Below are 22,290 nucleotides of genomic sequence, written 5' to 3' on the forward strand. Positions count from 1 at the left end.
GAAGCCTTCCACAAGAAAATCTTATTCTTACAAATGGACCAGGTTTATGACATGGTGTTCTTCTCAGTCCCTTGACCCCTTTACCTGTCTAATCATGAAGTTTCTGGACTATCTCTGGCACTTGTCAGAGTCAGGTCTAAAAACTTCCTCCATCAGGATGCAAGAGTGCGGTAGCCACCTTCCATAAAGGTGTCGGGGATGTTCCCATATCAGTACAACCCCTTGTAACACGTTTTTTGAAGGGCTTGCTTAACCTCAAGTCTCCTCTGCGTCCTCCGGCCCCTTCCTGGGTTCTCAACCTAGTGTTGGGTCAGGTCATGAAACGACCATTCGAGCCTCTTCAATCCTGTGACCTTCGATATCTCACATGGAAAGTGATTTTCCTTTTGGCAATCACTTCCGCTCGCAGAGTTAGTGAATTACAGGCTCTAGTAACCTATCCGCCTTACACTAAACTTCTGAAGGACCGGGCAGTACTCCGCACTCACCCTAAATTCTTGCCTAAGGTAGTTTCGGAGTTTCATCTCAATCAATCCATTATACTACCTATCTTTTTTCCTAGGCCCCATTCCAATCCAGGAGAGCAGGCCCCCCTCGCAGACATCAGCTTCTTCATCCTCAGCAGCGGGGAAAGACTGAGCCGAGCACCGGGGAAAACACTGTTACTGGCACCGTCACGATCCCACGCCCGGTGCCGGCACTGATTCCATAGGGGCATCGATGGCCATCGAGCCACCTGCGAAGAAGATCCAGGGAGAGGAGCCCCCATCCCCTCACCGAGGCATTCCCCACCGATATCGGTGCCAGGTACTGAATCTCCACAGATCACTGTGGAAACATCAGTAATGCCTAGCCTGCCTCCTTCCCCAGGCACAGTGCTTTCAATGCCAGCCTCAAAGAGGGAATTGGACGAAATGGTCCAAGAGGCAGTGCTTAAAGCCCTCCAGGGCTTTCATTCGCCATCGGTGCAGTTGGAACACTCAATGTTTGCACCACTTTTCGAGCGCCTAGATGAGCTCATCGGTGCCATGTTGACTCCTTCTATGCCATCGGCCTTTTTTCATACGACACTCCTTCCTACTGCATGCCAATTTCTGGCACACGCATTCAAATCACTAGTGACCTGACTCAATGAACAGTTCCAGCCCTAGGATGGTCTTAATCCCTCTTTTGAGAGCAGAAGCATCTACCGATAAAATTAATTGGGCATCTCTTCTTGCGTCCCTTCTGAACCACAAAATGAATGAATCTGCTCTCAACACAGAGATGGCAGGCCACCATCCATAGAGACCTTAACTCTTCCTTGGAAACTAGGTCTGCTATAGATGTATCCTCAGACACCACTCATAGCAAGACACTTGTGGACCTACGACACACAAAAGGCCCCATGATATTCATGGGCCTCTTCAGAAAGTGCCACATGACAACTGGTACACTCTCTATGGCAGATATTTCAACTCTAGTTTCCAGTCTTCTCTGTTTGAAGTTACTACACTACCATTAATTACACGATACCAGAGATGGGACAATCCATACCAGTTCAATCCCGGGTGAGGTACTTCATCAGAAGCTTATCTACATAACCTGATAGTTCTGTACACTCACTTACATTCCTTCTTCAGGTGTTATCTGATTACAATCAGAATCCAGCTATCCACTTCAAGGACTTACATTCGCTAGAGTGATAGACCCTTACTCACTTGAACTGTAAGATACAACTTGCATTTTCTATGCACTTTCTACAGTCCATGTGAAATCCACCAGACTCTTAGTTTCTTTCTTAAAGCTTACCTAGGAGTATGGTGGCTGTAACACCTTCCTTCACTTGCTTCAAACAATGCACAGAACCATAACAGCATCAGTAGCACACTATCATTGAATACTGACTGACTGCACCAGTGGGTCTGTGACACGAAGTTATCTTCATTCCTTTGCAGCCCACTATTACCTAGATGAGATCAAAACAAATCATACTACCTTTGGCCTATCTGTACAACAGAATTTCTTTCATATGGAAATGCAACTCGTACTACCACGACCCGTTCTATATTTCAGACTGACTCATAGTTACCAACAGCACCCCAGTTGTTGTGCCTGTTGCACATGTTCAGTGCTGCTTGAGCGGATTTTCATGAGTCAGTCTGTAGCTTGCTATTCACCCACATGTGAGGACTACCATCCTGCTTGTCCTGGGAGAAAGCAGAGTTGCTTACCTGTAAAAGGTGTTCTCCCAGGAAAGCAGGATGTAGTCCTCACGAAACCCGCTCGCCACCCCGCGGAGTTGGGTTCGCTTACATTTTCTTATTTTATTTTTTCACTCGTACTTTTTGCTACAAACGAGACTGAAGGGGGACTCTGGTGCCTGCAGGGTTGGTGCAATGCTGGGCATGCTCAGTGGCCCAGTCGAAGTTTCTAGAAACTTTGACAAAAGTGTTCCGTGACAGGGCTCCACCTGATGATGTCACCCACATGTGATGACTACATCCTGCTGTCCTGGGAGAACACCTGTTACAGGTAAGCAACTCTGCTGTCTGGGAGTCATCAGCATAAAGATGGTACTGAAAGCTATGGGAGATCAGAGCACTGAGGGAAAAAATATAGAGAAAAGAGAGTCTCAAGACAGAATCTTGAGGCACATTGATTGGTAATGGGACAGTGGTGAAGGAGGATCCACTAGGACATACTCTAGAGTGTGATGGGTAAGGTAAGAAGAGAACCAAGACAGAATGGAATCCTGAAACGCAAGTGAGGACAGAGATCAACAATGTCAAAAGCAGTAGATAGGTCAATGACTAGACTAGGTATATTGAGGGGAGGGGGAGGATATAAAATAGGAGGAACATCTCCTGGGTAGTTGTGAATAATGACACATGGCACCAGATCTCTGGTTCTGATTGAACGTTAAAGTACAAAGGAGTATGAGGAAACTGCTGGGGGAAAAATAAAAGAATGTTAAAAGTTGTCATCGTAGCCAAGAAGCTACAAGCTAACCAATGTCACATTGTTCTTCCCTCACCTAACTGAAATCTTGACATCTTCTGCTTCTGACAGTATTATCCACTGGTTTGGATCTCTTGGACCTGAGTGAACCTGTCGCACCTGCTCAAAGCAAAGCAAAGAAGTTGGAGGCTACATCCAGGGGTGAGGGATCAAAGGGCCCATCACACAGAAAGAAGGCTAACAGTACCGACCTCATTAAAACAGAAGCTGAGAAAAATGGGAAGTCTTCATTAGACTTAAGTAAGAACTAAAGATCATTTTTATTTCATGCTATATGCCTGTAACCTAAACTACACTTTCTGGTCAGTTTGTGTTGGAAAGTTTGAGGTCACAAAATGAGCGGACAGTAAACTATCATACAGAGCACTGGGAAAGTATAGATTCCTGTGGCTCAGTTGATTAATGGGGAACTACCACTATAGATTGCCCACAGTATGGAGTATTATATTATAAATAAACACTCTTACTGCTATAAAGAACTGCAGATGACCACTATAACTGATATCATTGCATAACTTTCTCTTTGTTTAATATGAATTTTATATGAATATGTGTAGGACCTTCAGAGCTGTTTAATACCACTTCTCAAGACAGACTGCTATTGACTCATCTTGTCAAGATGCTTGCTTTTTTGTTGAAGATATTTTTGAAAGATTTTAAATGCAAAACCAAAAATTTATTTAGAAAAGGACGGATGATAAGAGTCAATAGCGGCCTACCTTGAGAGCTAGTATTAAATAAGTGATATATATTTGCATACCTAGCCACTCTTTGAAGTTCCTACACATATTCATATAAAATTCATATTAAACAGAAAGGAAGTTATGCAATAATATTAGTTAGTAGTCACCTGCAGTTCTTTATAGCAGTAGGAGTGGATATATAGATTGGGCTCATACCTCTGCATATGACTATTTTGTTCATTGTCATATTACATCTACTAGATAAAGGAGCCCTGACCGACGTGCCGCAAATGTGCAGTAGAAAGCAGCTGTACCGTGCATGCGCGGGTGAGCACATCGGTCAGAGCTTGCCTGTTAACAAAAATGGCGCTGGGAGGAGCAGTAGCAGCAGCGGCGGTGGCACGCACGAGGGAGAGAGGGAGGGACCTCCCCCCCCCCCCCGGAGATCTTCCATCTGCGCCATCCGAAGGGGTTGTGAGTGAGCTGGGAGGGGAGGGGATTGAGAGAGGGGGAGTGACTGAGGGGAGGGGAGTTACTGAGGGGAGGGGGAGGGAGGAGAGAGTGAGAAGGAGGGAGGTGAGAGGGAGGGCTGAGAGGAGGTGGGAGGGAGAATAGAGGTGGGAGGGAGAATGGGGAGGGGAGAGGGAAGGGAGAATGAGGGAGGGGAAGGGAGGTGGAAGGGAGAATGAGGGAGGGGGAGGGGGAGGGGAAAGGGAGAATGAGGGAGGAGAGGAGGGAGGGGGAGGTGGAAGGGAGAATGAGGGGGAGGGGGGAAGGGAGGGAGAGGGAGAGGGAGGGGGAAGGAAATGGACCGAAAAAATTTAATGTAGCCCGTTGTTACAGGCTTAACGGCTAGTATATATATATATATATATATATATATACAGGTGCATATAAATTTAAATATGTCTGAGATAATGGATATTTTAAAGGTTTAGCATATTTTATATAACTTTTATACAGCTTTCTAGTCCCACACATCCTTGGATATATTGATACCATTTTATAAGCAAATGCTCATAAATACATTTAAAACTGAATTTTGTGCATCTTCCATTTGATTAGTGCCAAAAACTGATATCTTTCCTTTAATTTAATCTGATATTTTCTTCCTGCTCGTTTGAGCTTCAACTTACTATTCAGACAATGATACCAAGAGCCTTCACTGGCAATTTCCTGGTGGGTTTTTTTCAACTTTTTTAACCCTCTCATCTATCTCATCCAGCCATTAAAATGATAATCCTTGAACCAGGGGCCACAGAATGTGATGTATTCCAGAACCCAAACCCATTATACATGTACACCAAGTCTGGTCACTAGGGATGTGAATAGTTTTTTGACGATTTAAAATATCGTCTGATATAATTTAAATCGTCAAAAATCGTTAGAGCCGCGATACAATAACAATTCCCCCGATTTATCGTCAAAAAATCGTAAATCGGGGGAAGGGGGAGAGCGGGAAAACCGGCACACTAAAACAACCCTAAAACCCACCCCGACCCTTTAAAATAAATCCCCCACCCTCCCGAACCCCCCCAAAATGCCTTAAATTACCTGGGATCCAGAGGAAGGGTCCCGGTGTGATCTTTTACTCTCGGACCTCCGTGCGTTGTAGAAATGGCGCCGGCGCTACCTTTGACCTGTCATAGCGCCGGCGCCATTTTGTTTTTTGTCCCCCGATGTCAGGAGCGTAGGAGATCGCTCCCGGACCCCCGCTGGACCCCCAGGGACTTTTGGCCAGCTTGGGGGGGCCTTCTGACCCCCACAAGACTTGCCAAAAGTCCAGCAGGGGTCCGGAACGATCTCCTACTGCGAATCGTTTTTCCGTTCGGAAAATGGCGCCGGCCATACGGCAACACGATTCGACTGCAGGAGGTCGTTCCGGACCCCCGCTGGACTTTTGGCAAGTCTTGTGGGGGTCAGGAGGCCCCCCCAAGCTGGCCAAAAGTCTCTGGAGGTCCAGCGGGGGTCCAGAACGACCTCCTGCAGTCGAATCATTTTTCCGTACGGAAAATGGCGCCGGCCGTACGGAAAATGGCGCCGGCCATACGGTGTATGGCCGGCACCATTTTCCGTACGGAAAAACGATTCGCGGTAGGAGATCGTTCCGGACCCCCGCTGGACTTTTGGCAAGTCTTGTGGGGGTCAGGAGGCCCCCCCAAGCTGGCCAAAAGTCCCTGGGGGTCCAGCGGGGGTCCGGGAGCGATCTCCTACGCTCCTGCCGTCGGGGGACAAAAAAACAAAATGGTGCCGGCGCTACCTTTGCCCTGTCATATGACAGGTCAAAGGTAGCGCCGGCGCCATTTCTACAACGCACTGGAGGCCCGAGAGTAAAAGATCACACCTGGACCCTTCCACTGGACCCCAGGTAATTTAAGGCATTTTGGGGGGGTTCGGGAGGGTGGGGGATTTATTTTAAAGGGTCGGGTGGGTTTTAGGGTTGTTTTAGTGTGCTGGTTTTCCCGCCCTCCCCCTTCCCCTCCCCCCCACTGGACCCCAGGTAATTTAAGGCATTTTGGGGGGGTTCGGGAGGGTGGGGGATTTATTTTAAAGGGTCGGGGTGGGTTTTAGGGATGTTTTAGTGTGCCGGTTTTCGATTTACACGATTTACACGATATTTAAAAAACCCAAACTGCGACGATCCGATTCCCTCCCCCTCCCAGCCGAAATCGATCGTTGACGATCGATCACACGATTCACATCTCTACTGGTCACTGTTATACAATGGCTGAGGCTCCCTCCCCTCTGAGGCCAGGAACAGCATCCCCAGCAGCGATTAGCCTGAGGGGCCGAAGCCAAATTCAGGAGCCATGCCTGACTGCTTCACAGTGCAGCAGGCAGTACTTCCACTAGGGCCATCATCATAATAAGAGCTACATCATACACACATACAAACATACATACATACATGAACAGACATCCTCCCTTTGCCTAAGCCCAGCATTGGTTCTCTGATCTGTGATACCAAATGCATTTTCCACAAATTAGAGGCACTATTGGAAACAGGATGCTAGGCTTGATGGACCCTTGGTCTGACCCAGTATGGCATGTTCTTATGTTCTTATGATTCTGACAGTGACTGTCTCCTGGGCCTGTTGTCCCCTTTTCATTTTCTTTCTTTTTTCTGAGCACAGGACAGGGGAATGGCTCTGTCTTCCTATAGAAAGACATTTCTAATGGCTAATCTAACCTTGTGGACCCTTGTCTTCTATGTGAATTATGTCTAATGGCAGCATCAATAGATGTTTTGAAATTAGAAACAGGTCAGGTGAGGCATGCAGACCAAACCAGCTCCCATTCTGTCAGATTATTTGATGTTGTTGTAATGGAACATACAACATTATTCACATCAAAAAGGTGCTCTCGAGTAGAATGTGTTCCCATACAAAACAAAGCTACGCAAAAACAAGAGCTTAAACAGTTATAAGTACTTCTTCTAGCAAGCACTTTCCCTGGTACAAGTTTGGATTTTAACTAGACAGTAATAGCGAAAGCTTAGAAATTTTTTTATTATGTGCTTTGCCACCATTAGTTCCTGGTATGGTGCTTGGACTTTAGCAGTAGAAAACGTATCTCACCTTACTGTCTTCCTACTGAGTTTTCTAGCATAGATATATAGCACATGTTAATAAGAGCTACATCACACACACAGACATACATATATGAACATAAATACAAACATATATATATTTCATGGCAGCAACAGACAGTGCTCTTCTCTTCTGGGTTCTTAAACCTGAAAAAAAATACCTGCTATGTCTCTCAGATCTTGGAAGCATTTCTTTCAGAAGCCAGACATACCTTCCAGGATTTTGAGGTGTTTTCATTTTTCACATTGATAAGCAGCTGAATTAGCCATTAGCTATCTCGGTATGCCTTCCATGCCACTAGGTGGCGGAGCTCTCTAAGTCTAGTAAAGTCTTTCAGCTAGGTGCTCCCTCTTGTATCTTCCCGGGTTTGCCTGAGGCTCCTCAGTCAGTTTTTTTCTGTGCGACGGTTAGCACGTGGAGCTCTTCTCTCCTGAGAGAAACATTCTGTAAGAAAAAAAAAAGTTTAAAATCGTTAGCAGGACAACATCCAGCGACATGCCTCATCCAGGATTCAAATTTTGTGTCTGCGGTAAGATAATGTCGGCTACCGATGGCCACATTTCTTGATATATATATGCTTGGGTTCACTCCATGACCAGGCAAATTGTGTGGACTGCAGCGCATGTCCCCATGAGCGCTGCGTCAATGGGCTGCTAAACTTCAAGAATTGAAGTCAAGATCATCGGGCTCCTATGCCCCTTTGGAGGCTTCCATCAGATCCTCCCCAGGCCCAAAAAGGAGGAAAAAGTCTCCTTCTTCGAGAAGGGCTTCTTCAGTCGACCTCGCCCCCCCTGGTCAGAACATGCACCATTGCTGGCCCGCCAAAAATCGGCGCAAAGCACAGGGGATGCGTCAGTATCTTCGAGGCCGCGTGCTACACCGACGCAGTCGACGCACTGGCACTCCGAAGAACAACGCCGGCTCAGATCCAAAGCATCGAGGCATCGATGCACCATCTAAGAAGCGAAGCACCGACTCATTGACGCAAGGAGGGCGGTGCGTCGAATCCACGCCCAGCCAGCACATCATCGACGCAAGGATAGCGGTGCATCACATCCTTGCCCGACCGACGCACCACCAACGCAGTTGGCACACATCGGCACAGATATCGCCTCACCAAAGCGACCGACACAAATCAAGCCCAAAAAACACCACACAGGTCATAAAAGACCCAGAGAGCTATCACCCCTTCTAGTTATTGAGTCTGATCCAGACATCTCTCCACCTCTTCTGTCAGACACCGCTTCATCATCACCTGGTGCGCTATCAAGTGTTTCTCTAACCTCCATGGGCACCCTTGCCCCTGATCATCCTCCAACAGTGCCACCAGTTACTCCACCTCCAGAAAAGGTTTCATACAAAAACTTATGCAGGCAGACATACCACCCATTGCAGACCCACCACCATGGGTCTATCTCGGGATTAGCTAACCAAGCTATGTCACAGATAACCTCTATTTTGAGCCAGTTCCTACAATCTGTGGAACAATTTCGTCTGCCGCCTCAGCATTCTCCTCCCATATCACCAATGGTTCCAGAGGGACCCGCACTCCCTGGTCCAGCACCAAAAGACCTACCGACTGCACCTTCCTCGCCAGTTGAAGATATTCCACACTCAGATTCTTCATCAAATCCATCGACGGGCTATCCGTCTGATCCAGCAGAGGTGCCCCCTGAGCCCTCCTCTCCTCCAGAGGATCCTACTTATTCTCAGTTTATAGAAAAGGTGGGTCAGATGCTCAATGTGGAGACAAGGAGAGTCCCTGATCCACATCAGGAGATGTTAGGAATTCTCAAAATTTTTGATGCTCCTAATGAACTGGTGGCGCTACCACAACATTCGGTATTGACCGCGTTGATGGAGAAGACATGGGATACCTCGCTATCCATTCCTCCAACATCACGCAAAATAGACTTGAAATATCGAATGAAGGATTCCCCCTTCCATTCAACAGTCCAGCTCCCACATCAATCAGTAGTGGTAGAGTCGGCAATGCAGAAGGCTCATAAATCGTGACTCTATTCGAATACACTGTCAACCAGAGATAATAAAATGCTTGACGGCTTTGCAAAAAAGTCATTTCAATCTGGGATGCTGAATGCCCATATACAAAACCACCAATTCTATATAGCACAATATCTTTTCGAAAATTTACAAGCGCTGAAGCCACATCTCCAACAGGCCACCCAGGACACAAGTTTGCCTGTACTGTACCACAACCTAGAGGAAGGTTTAAGACACCTGCTGCGGTCTATTTACGAAGTATTTGATGTTTCTTCCAAAACTTTGGATAATGCCATAGCAGCAAGACGTCTGGCATGGCTCCATTCCAGTGCAATAAAGGATGATGTTCATGATAAATTAGCGAATCTGCCTTGCCATCCAGATAACTTATTTGGGGATAAGTTCACTGACACAGCGACAAACCTTAAAGAACAGAAAACAGCAGTTCTTTCGCTCACATCCTCTCCTCAACCATCCACATCCACCAACCATCCAAATCTCAGTGTCAATATTCATCTTCTGCTCCATATAGAAGAACCAACTTCAAGGCCTATAAACCTTACCCATACTACAAGCCTCAATCCTATCAACCATCGAGGTAACAGCCATATCAGCACCAACCATCATGCCAACATGCCAGAGCCCCTTGTCAGCCACATCAAAAAGCTTACCCTCAACCTGCAAAAACCCAACCGGGGTTTTAGAAATTATGCTGCCACCATCACAAACACCTCCAGTAGGGGGCAGATTGTCTAATTTCCTTCCAGCCTGCAACCACATCACTTCGGATCAATGGATCCTCACAATAATAGGTTACTCTCTCCATTTCTCATCCCTCCCGCACTTAGTTCCTCAGAAACAGCAAACAGTACACCGAGGACTATCCTACAGGAGCTCCAAATTCTTCTCCAGAACTAGTGCATTCAGAAATTGCCTCACCCGCAATTTCATCAAGGGTTCTACTCACAATACTTCCTTATTCCCAAGAAGTCAGGAGGACTGCGTCCCATCTTAGACCTACGTTCACTCAACAAACACCTCCGCAAGGAGAAGTTAAAAATGACTTCTCTCAAATCCATTCTTCCATTTCTATGACCCATGGATTGGATATGTTCACTGGATTTGAAGGATGCATATGCTCACATACCAATGCATCCCAACTCCTGGTGTTACCTCTGTTTCCAAATGGACAACCAAGACTTCCAATACAAGGTTCTTCCATTCAGCCTTTCCTCTGCCCCCAGAGTCTTCACCAAATGTCTGGCAGTAGCGGTGGCACACCTCCATCATCAGGGAGTGCAAATATTTTCTTATCTGGACAACTGGCATCTAGTAGCACCAAATCAGACTCTCTTACGAGACAACCTGCTTCTTGCCTGGACAATCTAGGTCTCTTAATCAACTTTGAAAAGTCAAATCTAGAAGCCACTCAAACCTTACAATTCATAGGAGCCTACATCAACATAGTTCAAGACAAGGCCTTCCTACCACACCCACGAGCATTAGCTCTCTCCACACTGTCTACATTTCTACTTCACAGTGCAACAGTTCCGACTCGCCAAATCCTAACCATTCTAGGACACATGGCAGCATCCATCTATGTAGTCCCACATACGTGTCTACATATGCGTCACCTACAATGGGGGTCTAAAAAACCAATGGACACAATTTCTCCATCCAATGTCCACTCCCATTTCCTTAACCAACAGCATGAAGAAAGATCTGCAATGGTGGCTACCATCAACGTTATTAACAGGCTCACCTCTATGACTCCTTCGACATCAAGTAATACTCACCACAGACGCATCCCTCAAGGGATGGGGAGGTCACCTGGACCAGCTACAAACACAGTGTCTGTGAACCACATACAAACGCAAACTACACATAAATTTTCTAGAACTCAGAGCAGTCAGAAACTCCCTTCGAGCCTTCAAAAGCTCCTTATGGGGAAAAGCAGTGATGATTCACACAGACAACCAGGTTACAATGTTCTACATAAACTAATAAAGAGGGTCTGGTTCTTGGAACCTCTGCAAGGAAACAGTTCAGATACTGGAGTGGGCTCACCACAGATCCATCTCTCTCCAAGCTGATTCCGAGCAAACTTATCTGCTCGGAATCAGCAATTCCAGAGCAGACAAATGCAGCAGAATATTTCCTCCCCACGAATAGGAACTACACCAAGAGGTTGCACAGCACATATTCTCCATTTAGGGTGTTCCTTCCATCAACCTCTTTGCGACCGAAAGCAACAGGAAAGTGGACAACTCCCACTGAATTCTTCTTCTGCTCCATATAGAAGAACCAACTTCAAAGCCTATAAACCTTACCCATACTACAAGCCTCAATCCTATCAACCATTGAGGCAACAGCCATATCAGCACCAGCCATCACGCCAACGTGCCAGAGCCCCTTGTCAGCCACGTCAACAAGCTGACCCTCAACCTGCAAAACCCAACCAGGTTTTTAGGAATTATGCTGCCACCGTCACAGACACCTCCAGTAGGGAGCAGATTGTCCAATTTCCTTCCAGGCAGGGAATAAACTGGTTAGACTGTTTGTATTTTTAAATAGTGTAGTTAGTGTGTTTATTTTTAATAGTCTGTAAAGCAACTAATAAGCAGAAGTTAGTGTTTATATATTAAAAAATATATATATCCAGAAGCTAGAAATAAGCTAGGCGCAGTGTATACCTAAGTAAAAAGGTTGAAAAGTTCAGCACTTACCTTGGAAAGGTGTTCAGGTAGTGTGATTTGGTTTGATTAGGTACCAACATTTGTTAATCAAGAGAGCAGTGAGTCACTCTGGCTGACTAACTGAAGTGTTAAGGTTGTATGATAAATTTGATTAGGTACCATCATTTGTTAATCAGAACAGCAGTGAGTCACTCAGGACAACTAACTGCAGTGTAAATCTCCAAAGGGATTTTTTTTTTGCACTAATTTACCTTAGAAGCACAATATATATTGTAAGGGAAGAACTCAGTAACCCACAATCCAGTGGGAGCACTGAGAGGAGAGGATCGCCTTGCTGGTGGCTGAAAGGAATCAGTACGTTTTTGCTTGGGAAATTTTCTTTTTAAAATTATTGGGATGAAGTTAACTATTTGGAAATATTATTTAGTGTGTTTGTGTGTATTTGTGCTTTTAATAATTAAGGCAAGGAATTATTGCGTGTCCCGTCCGTGCTCTGCCCGCGCCCGGGCTTGCTCACCTCTCCAGCTCCTCCAAGGGTCCTGGGTCATCCTCCCCTGCAGCGGTGATAAGCACAGCCAGGCCTCGGCATCCCGCGGCGGTCGCCGGGCCTTCTTCCTCCAGCCAGGCCTCACGGCGGGGCTCGGTGTCCTCCGTGGCATCGTTCCCCGCCCCTAGGTGCGCACGGACCGCCCGGCTCCTGAAAGGGCCAGGGGCAGATCCCAGCTCCTCAGCGCGCCCTGATTAACCACAGTATAACAGGAAGCTCCTGCCCTCACTTCCTTGCCTTGGCGATCAGATCGATCACTTCATGATTTCTAGTTTGCCTCTGCATTTCCAGTCTGTGTTCCAGTCTTGTTCCAGCCTTTTTCCTGTCTAGTTCCAGTCCTGTACCAGTCCTGTTCCAGTCTCGTTCCAGTTCTGTTCCAGTGTCCTCCTGTTCCAAAGTCCTCCTGTTCCAGCGTCCTTCTGTCTCCTCGTCTCCTCAGGTAGTACCTCTAGGACTGTCTTCTCGGTACTGACCTCAGCCTGTTCTTGACCATGTTGATTGCTGCCTGCCTCTGACCTTCTGCCTGTTTCTACAACCACGTCTACTCGCTGCCTGGAACCGACCGCTGCCTAATTACCGACCATGTCTGCACACTGCCTGGAACTGACCTCTGCCTGAACTCGACCACGTCAGACTGCTTCCTGGAACTTGACCTCTGCTTTGGTTGACAGCCCACGGACTGACTTCTGGTATTTGACACCTGCTTTGGCTGACTATCCACGGACTGATCACTGGCATTGACCCTTGCATTGACTGACCACGATACCTTGACTATGGCCTTGATCCTAGCCTTACATTTAGAGACTCTCTTCTGGCCTTCTCAGGCACCCCGGACTTCTGTCCTGAACATCGACTGCGCACCCTTGATCGTGGTGAGCACACCTCTGATCTCTCAAGGAGATCCTACGAGGCCCACCTAAAACCAGGCGGCCCAGGTAACCAAGGGAACCCTGGGTTGCTAGTGGTAAAGCTCTAGCTAGCATCTGTCTCCTCCTGTGCTCCGCCTCCTGGTGGCAGGCGCTCTCTGGGTCCCGCCAGTGAGCCTACCATTCCTGCACTAGGCCAAGGGTCCACCTCCCGGCGCAACAGGAATAAACTGAAGTTAGACTTTGTATTTTTAAATAGTCAGTAAGGCAGCTAATAAGCAGAAGTTAGAGTGTTTGTAGAAATAAGCTAGGAGCAGTGTAGGGAAGGATCGCTACCAGCCGTCCCGTCCACAACAGAGACCCATCGGGGTCCAGGCTCCGAGGCCCGGCTTCCACCCTCCCCCACCGACGCATTCAAGCACCGGAGGAGGCCGCGACCAGCCGCGACCGGAAGAGAGAGGCCCCAGCCACCCGAAAGCCCGACTCACCTGATTCTTCAGGGATCCTGCTTCGGAAGCCCGAGTCCATCCCCCGACGCACCCGACGTCGAGGAAAAACGCAGCAAGTCCCCCTGCGACCGGATCAGCCAAGGCCCCAGCCCCTGAGGCCCACCAATGCGACGAAGCTTTTGAGGACCGCCCCCACCTGACGTCAGAGGAGGCGCCGAGTGAGTCTTTTAAATTCTAACTCACTCCAGGCGCCTTCCTCTTTGCCGGGAAGGATCACTACCAGCCGTCCCGTCCATTACAGAGACCCATCGGGGTCCAGCTCCAAGGCCCGGTTTCCACCCTCCCCCACCGACGCACTCAAGCACCGGAGGAGGCTGCTACCAGCCGCGACCGGAAGAGAGAGGCCCCAGCCATCCGAAAGCCCGACTCACCTGATTCTTCAGGGATCCTGCTTCGGAGGCCTGAGTCCATCCCCTGACACACCTGACGTCGAGGAAAAACACAGCAAGTCCCCCCGTGACCGGATCAACCAAGGCCCCAGCCCCTGAGGCCCACCAATGTGACGAAGCTTTTGAGGACCGCCCCCACCTGACATCAGAGGAGGCGCCAAGTGAGTCTTTTAAATTCTAACTCACTCCAGGCGCCGCGTGCCGGGCATCGCGCGCCCGAAGGAGCGCGACCTTAGTGCGCCCCTTTGTGCCCCCTATCCCCCATCCCCGCTACCCTACCTCCCGACCTCCCTACCCCGTCCCTCTCCCCTCCCACTACCCCTTATACCATCTTTCCCTACCCCTATCCCCCCCCCCCCTTATATGCGATAGCAATTCCACTACCACTCATACCAGAGATACTCTATGGCACCTTGCACCTCTATGTGAAATTTGACTCTACTTATATTTGCTACCCAGCCCAACGATTAGCAATGATTTTATCCATCACCTGCTGAATGCTTAGTACAAGAAACCTCTACCCTGAACACATCCTATATTGAATTCTGCATCGCTGTACATTTTACCTCACAGTGTTCCATGATTTCTATTGTACCTCCACTGATCCCTGAATATCACTAGCTATCCACTATCGCTCCCCTAATCTACTCTCTAGCTGCTTTGACCCTGCTTAAGGGTCTCGCACCTCCCCTCTCTGCACCTCCATCACCCAATGGAACATTAATTACCACCTCCCTCTCCTCCTATTTTTTTCCCTCCCTCTATCTATATACCCCCCGCCCTACCTCTACATTACTCGCCATACCACCCCAACTCACTTGCAATGGCCACATACCCCATCCCTTGCATCCGCCACCTTTCTCAAAGACTTCCCTTCCTTCACATCCACCATCCTTCTACCAACGTAAATCCCTAATTCCGATCCTTATATCTCTGCTGACACAACTCCTGGGCCTTACCACTCTCTCTTTAGTGCTATTCAATGCACAATCACTCTCTAAAAAAACTCCCATCCTCAATGACCTTCTGATTGATTGCAAGCCAGACATCTGCGCCGTTACTGAGGCCTGGCTTAAAGACTCTGATATTGTACTTCTCAACCAACTCCCCACCTCTTCCTATGATATTTTCTCCATCCCCAGACCCAAAAATGAGGCGGTGGTCTTCTACTTGCTACCAAGAAACCCTTGAATCTCAAACATATCCACATAGTCACCCAATCTAAACTTGAAATCGGCCTCTTCAAGTATTCCAAACTACAAGTATGTCTAGTCTACTCCCCACCTGCCCTCCTGGAATCCAACCCGTCACCCATTATTGAATTCATTGCAGACAATATCAACTCTGATATTCCGACCATCATCCTGGGAGATTTCAACCTCCACGTTGACTCCCTTCCATTGACATCCTCATGTGACACCCTCCTCAATTCCCTCCAGGCAATAGGATTTAAACAAATCATTGCCTCCCCCACCCACAAAGCTGGACACACATTAGACCTGATCTTCACTAATGCCGGCCTTCAACATACAACCCCCCCCCCCCTTCCTGCTCTCCAGTCCCGTGGTCTGACCACTTCCTTATTGAAACCCTCTTCTCCATCAAAACCTCTACCCCGAGCCACACCACCATTAGCTCCAATATAATCTCCCGAAAATCCTGCAACACTGATGACCTTGTCTCAGCTCTAGCAACCTCCTTACCCAATCTTTAATGCACCGACCCTGACTCGGCCATGATTTCATGGTACAACATCACATTAGAGATTGCCAACAACCTCTGCCCAATATCCAAACGTGAACTAAATACGGAGTCCAAGCACTCAAACCCATGGTACACCTCGGAGCTAAAAACAATGAAAAATAAACTAAGACAAAAAAAAAGCGAATTTGGTGCAAGAACCCCACCCCACAGCATACCTCTAACTACAAGACGGCCCTTCACTGCTATAGAATCACCACACTTAAACACAAACGAGGGAGGCAGAAAGGAGACGCTATTACCTGCAGCAGAGGGACCCGGGGGTAAACGCTGCTTGCTCCTACGGTAAAGATCTACCCCCTGCTGATTGAACTGACTGCATTGGTTTTACTGAGGCAGAAAAGAGACGCTATTACCTGCAGCAGAGGGACCCGGGGGTAAGCGCTGCTTGCTCCTACGGTAAAGATCTACCCCAGCTGATTGAACTGACTGCTTTGGTTTTACTGAGGCAGAAAAGAGACGTTATTACCTGCAGCAGAGGGACCCGGGGGTAAGCGCTGCCTGCTCCTACGGTAAAGATCTACCCCAGCTGATTGAACTGACTGCTTTGGTTTTACTGAGGCAGAAAAGAGACGTTATTACCTGCAGCAGAGGGACCCGGGGGTAAGCGCTGCCTGCTCCTACGGTAAAGATCTATCCCAGCTGATTCCTCGATTGAGGGGCGTGGCCTGAGCCCGGAAACGGACTATAAATTCAAGCCATAAGCAACGCGCGGCTAAGCACGTAGGGCTTAGCCGGGCTTCGCCGGGATTTGCTGTGTTTGCCTGGAAATTGTTCGTTTAAAGATTTACCTCAGGTAGGATTGTTAAATGTTTTAAATATGATGTGTCTCCTTAAAAAAAGCCTCCAACAAGTGATTCTCTTTTTTGTTATATGCATTGTTCCATTCTGCTCAGTATAAGTCCTGGTTTAGTTATTTTTCCTTTTAGTATTCTGATATAAACATGCCACACACCAAACGGAAGGCCAAGTTAAGGCCTCCAGCTGGAGTGATTATGGCAGATTCCGGACATAGAACTGTAACAGAATGGATAGACTCTAACTTAAATACCCCTGTAGGACAGACTGTTGGAGGAGAAGCATTAGAACGGAATGCCTCCTCCCAGGCCCTAGAAACATCTTTAAGTCCAGGGGCGCCGGATACGCCACCTCCCCCTGGAGGAGCTGAAGGTTTCACTTCAGTAAATCCAGGGGATCCGCAGATGGAGTCCCAGAGACCTAGTGAGCGGCTGAATGAGTCCGTGCATTTTGCTAAGGAGACAGATATATCTGTGCAATTAGGACAACTGAGTGTGTTAGAAAAATCTGTGCCGACCCCAAAAGAAACAAGTACCTCAACGACTTTTGTACCATCGGTAGAAAAACAGGATAGTATTGAAGTGTTAATAAAAACGGATTCTCAAATTAAAAAACCAGTAAATATAACGTTAGAAAGTTTGTGGAACTATTTAGTGAAATTAGATGACTCAATTAATAAATTAACTGCTGCAGTTTTGAAAACATCTAATTCGTCGGTACAAAATACCCTCGAACTAGAGAAACAAAATAAAGAAATTAGCACACTGACTACACGTGTTTCTCAGATTGAAAAAGTTCAGAGCTATCAGGTTATAGCAGAAGGAAATATAAATAAGAGATTAGAAATTCTTGAAAACTCTATAAGATCCCTAAATTTAAGGGTAAATAACTTTCCAATTTTAAATAAAATAGACTCGGTGGAATTATTTAGGGAATATATGTTGCAGATATTAAAAATACCAGAGAAATGTTTACCAGTTATAGTGAAAGCTTTTTATTTGGGGATCATGAAGAAAGTGTTAAGAGAAGAACAATTTGTAGAGAGCGCTAAAGAAAAAGAAAAGGAAACATTAGAAATAGAGGTAGTTCAAAATAGTTCTATAAACTTATCTGATTTACTGAGACTTGGTTGTTAAAGAACGAGGAACATTATTAATTCAGTTTGCTTTTGCAACTGATAAGGAAAACGTTTTGAAATCCTTTTTTCGAAATCGATTAAGTACTTTCTAAGGGGAAAGAGTATGGATCTTTCCAGACCTAGTTAAGATGACTCAATTGCGCAGAAAGAAATTTCTATCTTATAGGAAAGAAGTAATAGATAAAGGTGGATATTTTATTTTAAAATATCCATGCAAGTGCACTGTTAAGTTAGAGGGGAATACCTACACATTCACAGAGCCAGTAGGTCTTAGGGATCTCCTAGCAGGAAAATGATCGGCTTATATGATTAGTAGAGTATTGACAATGCATTTTTCCTTGACTAATGTTTTCTTTATAATCCGTTCAAATATCTTGAGACTCACTTGAATTTCCTTAAGTATAATAATGACTGAATTGTATGCTTAATGTTAGGTTGAAAAAATTTTCCTGTTTCTTATTAAGGACTCAGTCATTATGAGATTTCTTAAATGTTTTGTTTATTGTAAACATTTTGAAAAAGTAATAAAGAATTAAAAAAAAAACAACCACAAACGAGACTTCTACGCCTTAAAGATCCACCAATACCTGTACAACCCCAAAGCGCTCTTCTCCTATGTATCAAGCCTCACCAAATCCATTCCACATACGATCCCCGATTCCGAAGCCCACACCAAATGTGAAGAACAATAAAATAACAAACCTCCTTTCCAGATTCTCCAACCCCCCACACCCCACACCATCAGGGACCAGCCTTTCCGCCACTTCCTTAAGCTCTCTGGATCTCATCTCCACCAAAGAAGTTGAATCTATCCTTAAAAAGCTCAGACCAACCTCCCACCCTCACGATACCATCCCTACCAAGGCACTCCTATCTGTTCCAACCTCCATTGCAAAATCTCTATCTGACATCATCAATTGTATCCTCTCCACAGGCATAGTCCCAGACACACTAAAACAAGCAGTGGTTAAACCCCTCCTTAAGAAACCCTCTCTGGACCCAAAGGACCCTGCCAATTTCCGCCCCATCTCAAACCTCCCATTCTTAGCCAAAATAATGGAAAGAGTTGTCAATGCACAGCTGACAGACTACCTCGAAGACCACAAAATCCTTCATCCTGTACAGTTTGGTTTCCGAACAAACACTATCAAAAGGTACCGAATCCTGTCATTTCAAATTTTAAAAAAAACACTAAAAACATGGTTGTTTAGACAGGCCTTTCCTGACTAACTCTCTCTCCCTACCTCTATCTGCCTACAATAATCCATTACCTCCCACCTTTCGCTATTACCATTGTACTATATGACCATATGCATATAATATATATGCATATAATATATATTATATGCATATAATATATGCATATAATAGCACACAATTAGCATGATATATTACAATAGTCACTTATATTAAGAACCTCTCGCCAGTTGCGCTATTTTTTTCTATGCCTTTCTTTATTCATGCACCCTGCCCTACCATGTTGTACCCTTGTTAAATGTATTTTCTAAACATTTTGTTATGATGTAAACCGGTGTGATGTGCACACTAACACCGGTATATAAAAAGTTTTAAATAAATAAATAAATAAATATACCTAAGTAAAAAGGTTGAAAAGTTCAGCACTCACCTTGGAAAGGTGTTAAGGTAGTGTGATTTGGTTTGCTTAGGTACCAACATTGTTAATCAAGAGAGCAGTGAGTCACTCTGGCTGACTAACTGAAGTTAGACTGTTTGTATTTAAAAAGAAGTTGGCCATAGAGGCAAAAACTTACAGTAAAAACTTTTTAAAATATATCCGAAGCAGAAAGCCTGTGAGGTTCCGCTTGACTGTTCCGCTTGACGGTTATGCGTCGGGCGGAGGCTTTTTAAGCACCGATAAAGGAGAAACAGTGATTTTCAGTTGCAAGACAGCGTTTTGAAAAAATGAGAAAAAATTTCCTGAAGAAGGCATTTCATGCCGAAACTTGTACAAGTCGGAGGACATTGTAACCATTTACCATTGGGGACTTTCCAAACGCAAGTTAAGTAACTATTTAACAGCTAAACAGTAAAAGCAATTGTTTATGCTACATTGACGATGATAAAGATTATGAGGTGTGCACACACAAATAAATAAATAATAAAATACACATATACAAAAAAAGGAAAAAGCAAAAAACATAGGGCACCGGACATGCCCGCACCATTTTTAAAGATGGAGCCGGCCATGCCCGTGCCATTTTTAAAGATGGCGCCGGCCATGCCCACACCATTTTTAAAGATAGCGCCGGCCATGCCCATGCCATTTTTAAAGATGGCTCCGGCCATCCAGTGCTCCTACCATGTGACAGGGGCTGGCCAATGGCACAGATACCCTGTCACATGGTAAGGGCAAAGGGCCATCAGCGCCATTTTTATTAGCGCAGCCGACGGCCCGAGAGCAGGAGATTGCTCCCCGCGCCCCCACTGGACCACCAGGTAATTTTAAAACATTTTGGGGGGGGGGGTCGGGAGGGTGGGGGAGGCTAAGGGGTCAGTTTTAAAGGGTCAGGGTGGGTTTTTTGTTTATCGGATCGGGCGCAGCCGATAAACAGAAAACCAATCGGGCTGGACAATAAAAATTATAAGATTTGAATCGGAACCGGAACCAAACTGATTCCGGTTCCAATTCACATCTCTAGTATATAATACACTTTAGCTACTATAGGGAATGTTTCTTCTGGAATTTTCAATGTTTCAATTAGATACCTTTTCCAGATATCTGTAGGTGAAGCATATGGGATTTTCGGAAAATTTATACAACGAATATTCTTTGCACATGATAGATTTTCCAGCTTAAAATTGAAAGAGATATTTTCTTTAATCATCTCTTGCTGAGTAAGAGAAAGACTTTCAATTTTAGTACTATGTAAGTCCCAAATCTTTTTACTTTCTCCCAAATCATTTTCAACCAGTTCCAATCTTCTATCCACATCTTGAACTGCTTTAGAAATATTATTAATTTGGAATGAAACAGTGTTCAAAATATAAATGGCTTCCCATGTCATTTCAAAGCTAATCTGCTGAGGTCTCACCAGCTCCGTTATTTGAAATGGGGGATATTTAGGTTCTTTCCCATATCCCTGGGACTGGGCAACTTGAGCCACAATTTCGCCCGGTGATATAGGGGCCTCTCTCTCCAGCACCGGAGGCTCCGAAAAGGACTCACCTTGGGCGCCGAATTCTGACCCCTCTGAGTCCCTCAACCGATGCTGGGGTCACGCCTCCGCTGGATTCTCAGGTGGTGATCTCTCCACCAGAGATAATGTTGTCATCAGCTCAGGGGAGGTTGCGGGCACTTCTTCCCCACGCTCTTCTCCCAGCAAGCCCTCCACGGTATTTCCAAGGACCTGAAATACATGTGTGTCCATGGGTCCGGCCAAAGTTTGTGGAGAGGATGTCTCCAGAGCTAGACACTCCCTTGCCCTGCGTTTGCAGGCTGAATGCGGCATTAATCCAAGGAAAAAGATATCCAACAAGGAAAAAACAGACGCCCAGGCTACACGCTATGTCGCCATCTTGGATCACGTGACCCAGGCTCTCTCATTCTATCTTGAGCTAATGGGCAATCTGCTGACTGTTGAAACTGTTCCCACCCAAACTCCCCCCAATCCTCTAACCATATGTTGCAGCATATCTCCCTCCTGCCCTCTACAACCCACCACCCCCTCCCCCCTTCATCCCCAATAAGTTCTCATCACCCAATAAAGTAGGGGAATAGGGTCATGCTACATTTGTTCGGGTGACACGCCCCCACTTCTTTCTGTGAAGGATGATACAAAGGTAAAAAGAAAAAAAGAAAATTAAAAAGTTACCAGGTAAATAAGATGGCTAAATATATGAATTCCCAAAACTCATTAGCTAATATAAAATATATATTCCCATTAGGTACCTCTAGATCTCCAAAGATTACCGAAATTTATTCTATGTGGGATTTGGTAACTGAAGCAATATCAAACTAGGTAAAGGTATAAGAGCAAAACCGTCTAAGTCTGCAGCCACAACGAAATAGAAAGGGTCCATTCATCTGCTCGGTGGAGAAACCATCAATCGTCACTTTGAAGACCTTGAGAGTGAGAATTACTGATGTTGTCTAGGGCTCTGATGTTCTGTCCGAGCCGCAGAGGCCAGAGAAAAGTGTGCAGAAAATACAGCCATAACAAAAACAAAGCACTGTCTAAAAACAAAGCTACTCTGAAGCCTGGCCTGCCACGGCAGTTGTTTAGCAAAGGGATGTTAATCTAATTTTAATCTTAACCACTACAGAGACCAGATTATAAGAAACAAAATG

General features: G+C 46.0%; 1 protein-coding gene across 1 annotated transcript in view; it reads left to right on the plus strand.

The window, feature by feature from the left end:
- Positions 1-22,290, plus strand: part of PEX5L (peroxisomal biogenesis factor 5 like) — a 279,789-nt gene that overhangs the window by 108,535 nt on the left and 148,964 nt on the right. Inside the window, exon 3 of the mRNA XM_029617366.1 lies at positions 3,052-3,240. Coding sequence (XP_029473226.1) covers positions 3,052-3,240 — 189 coding nt within the window. The remainder of the gene's footprint in view (positions 1-3,051; positions 3,241-22,290) is intronic.

Source organism: Rhinatrema bivittatum, chromosome 9 (genome assembly GCF_901001135.1).
Source record: "Rhinatrema bivittatum chromosome 9, aRhiBiv1.1, whole genome shotgun sequence".
NCBI lineage: Eukaryota > Metazoa > Chordata > Amphibia > Gymnophiona > Rhinatrematidae > Rhinatrema > Rhinatrema bivittatum.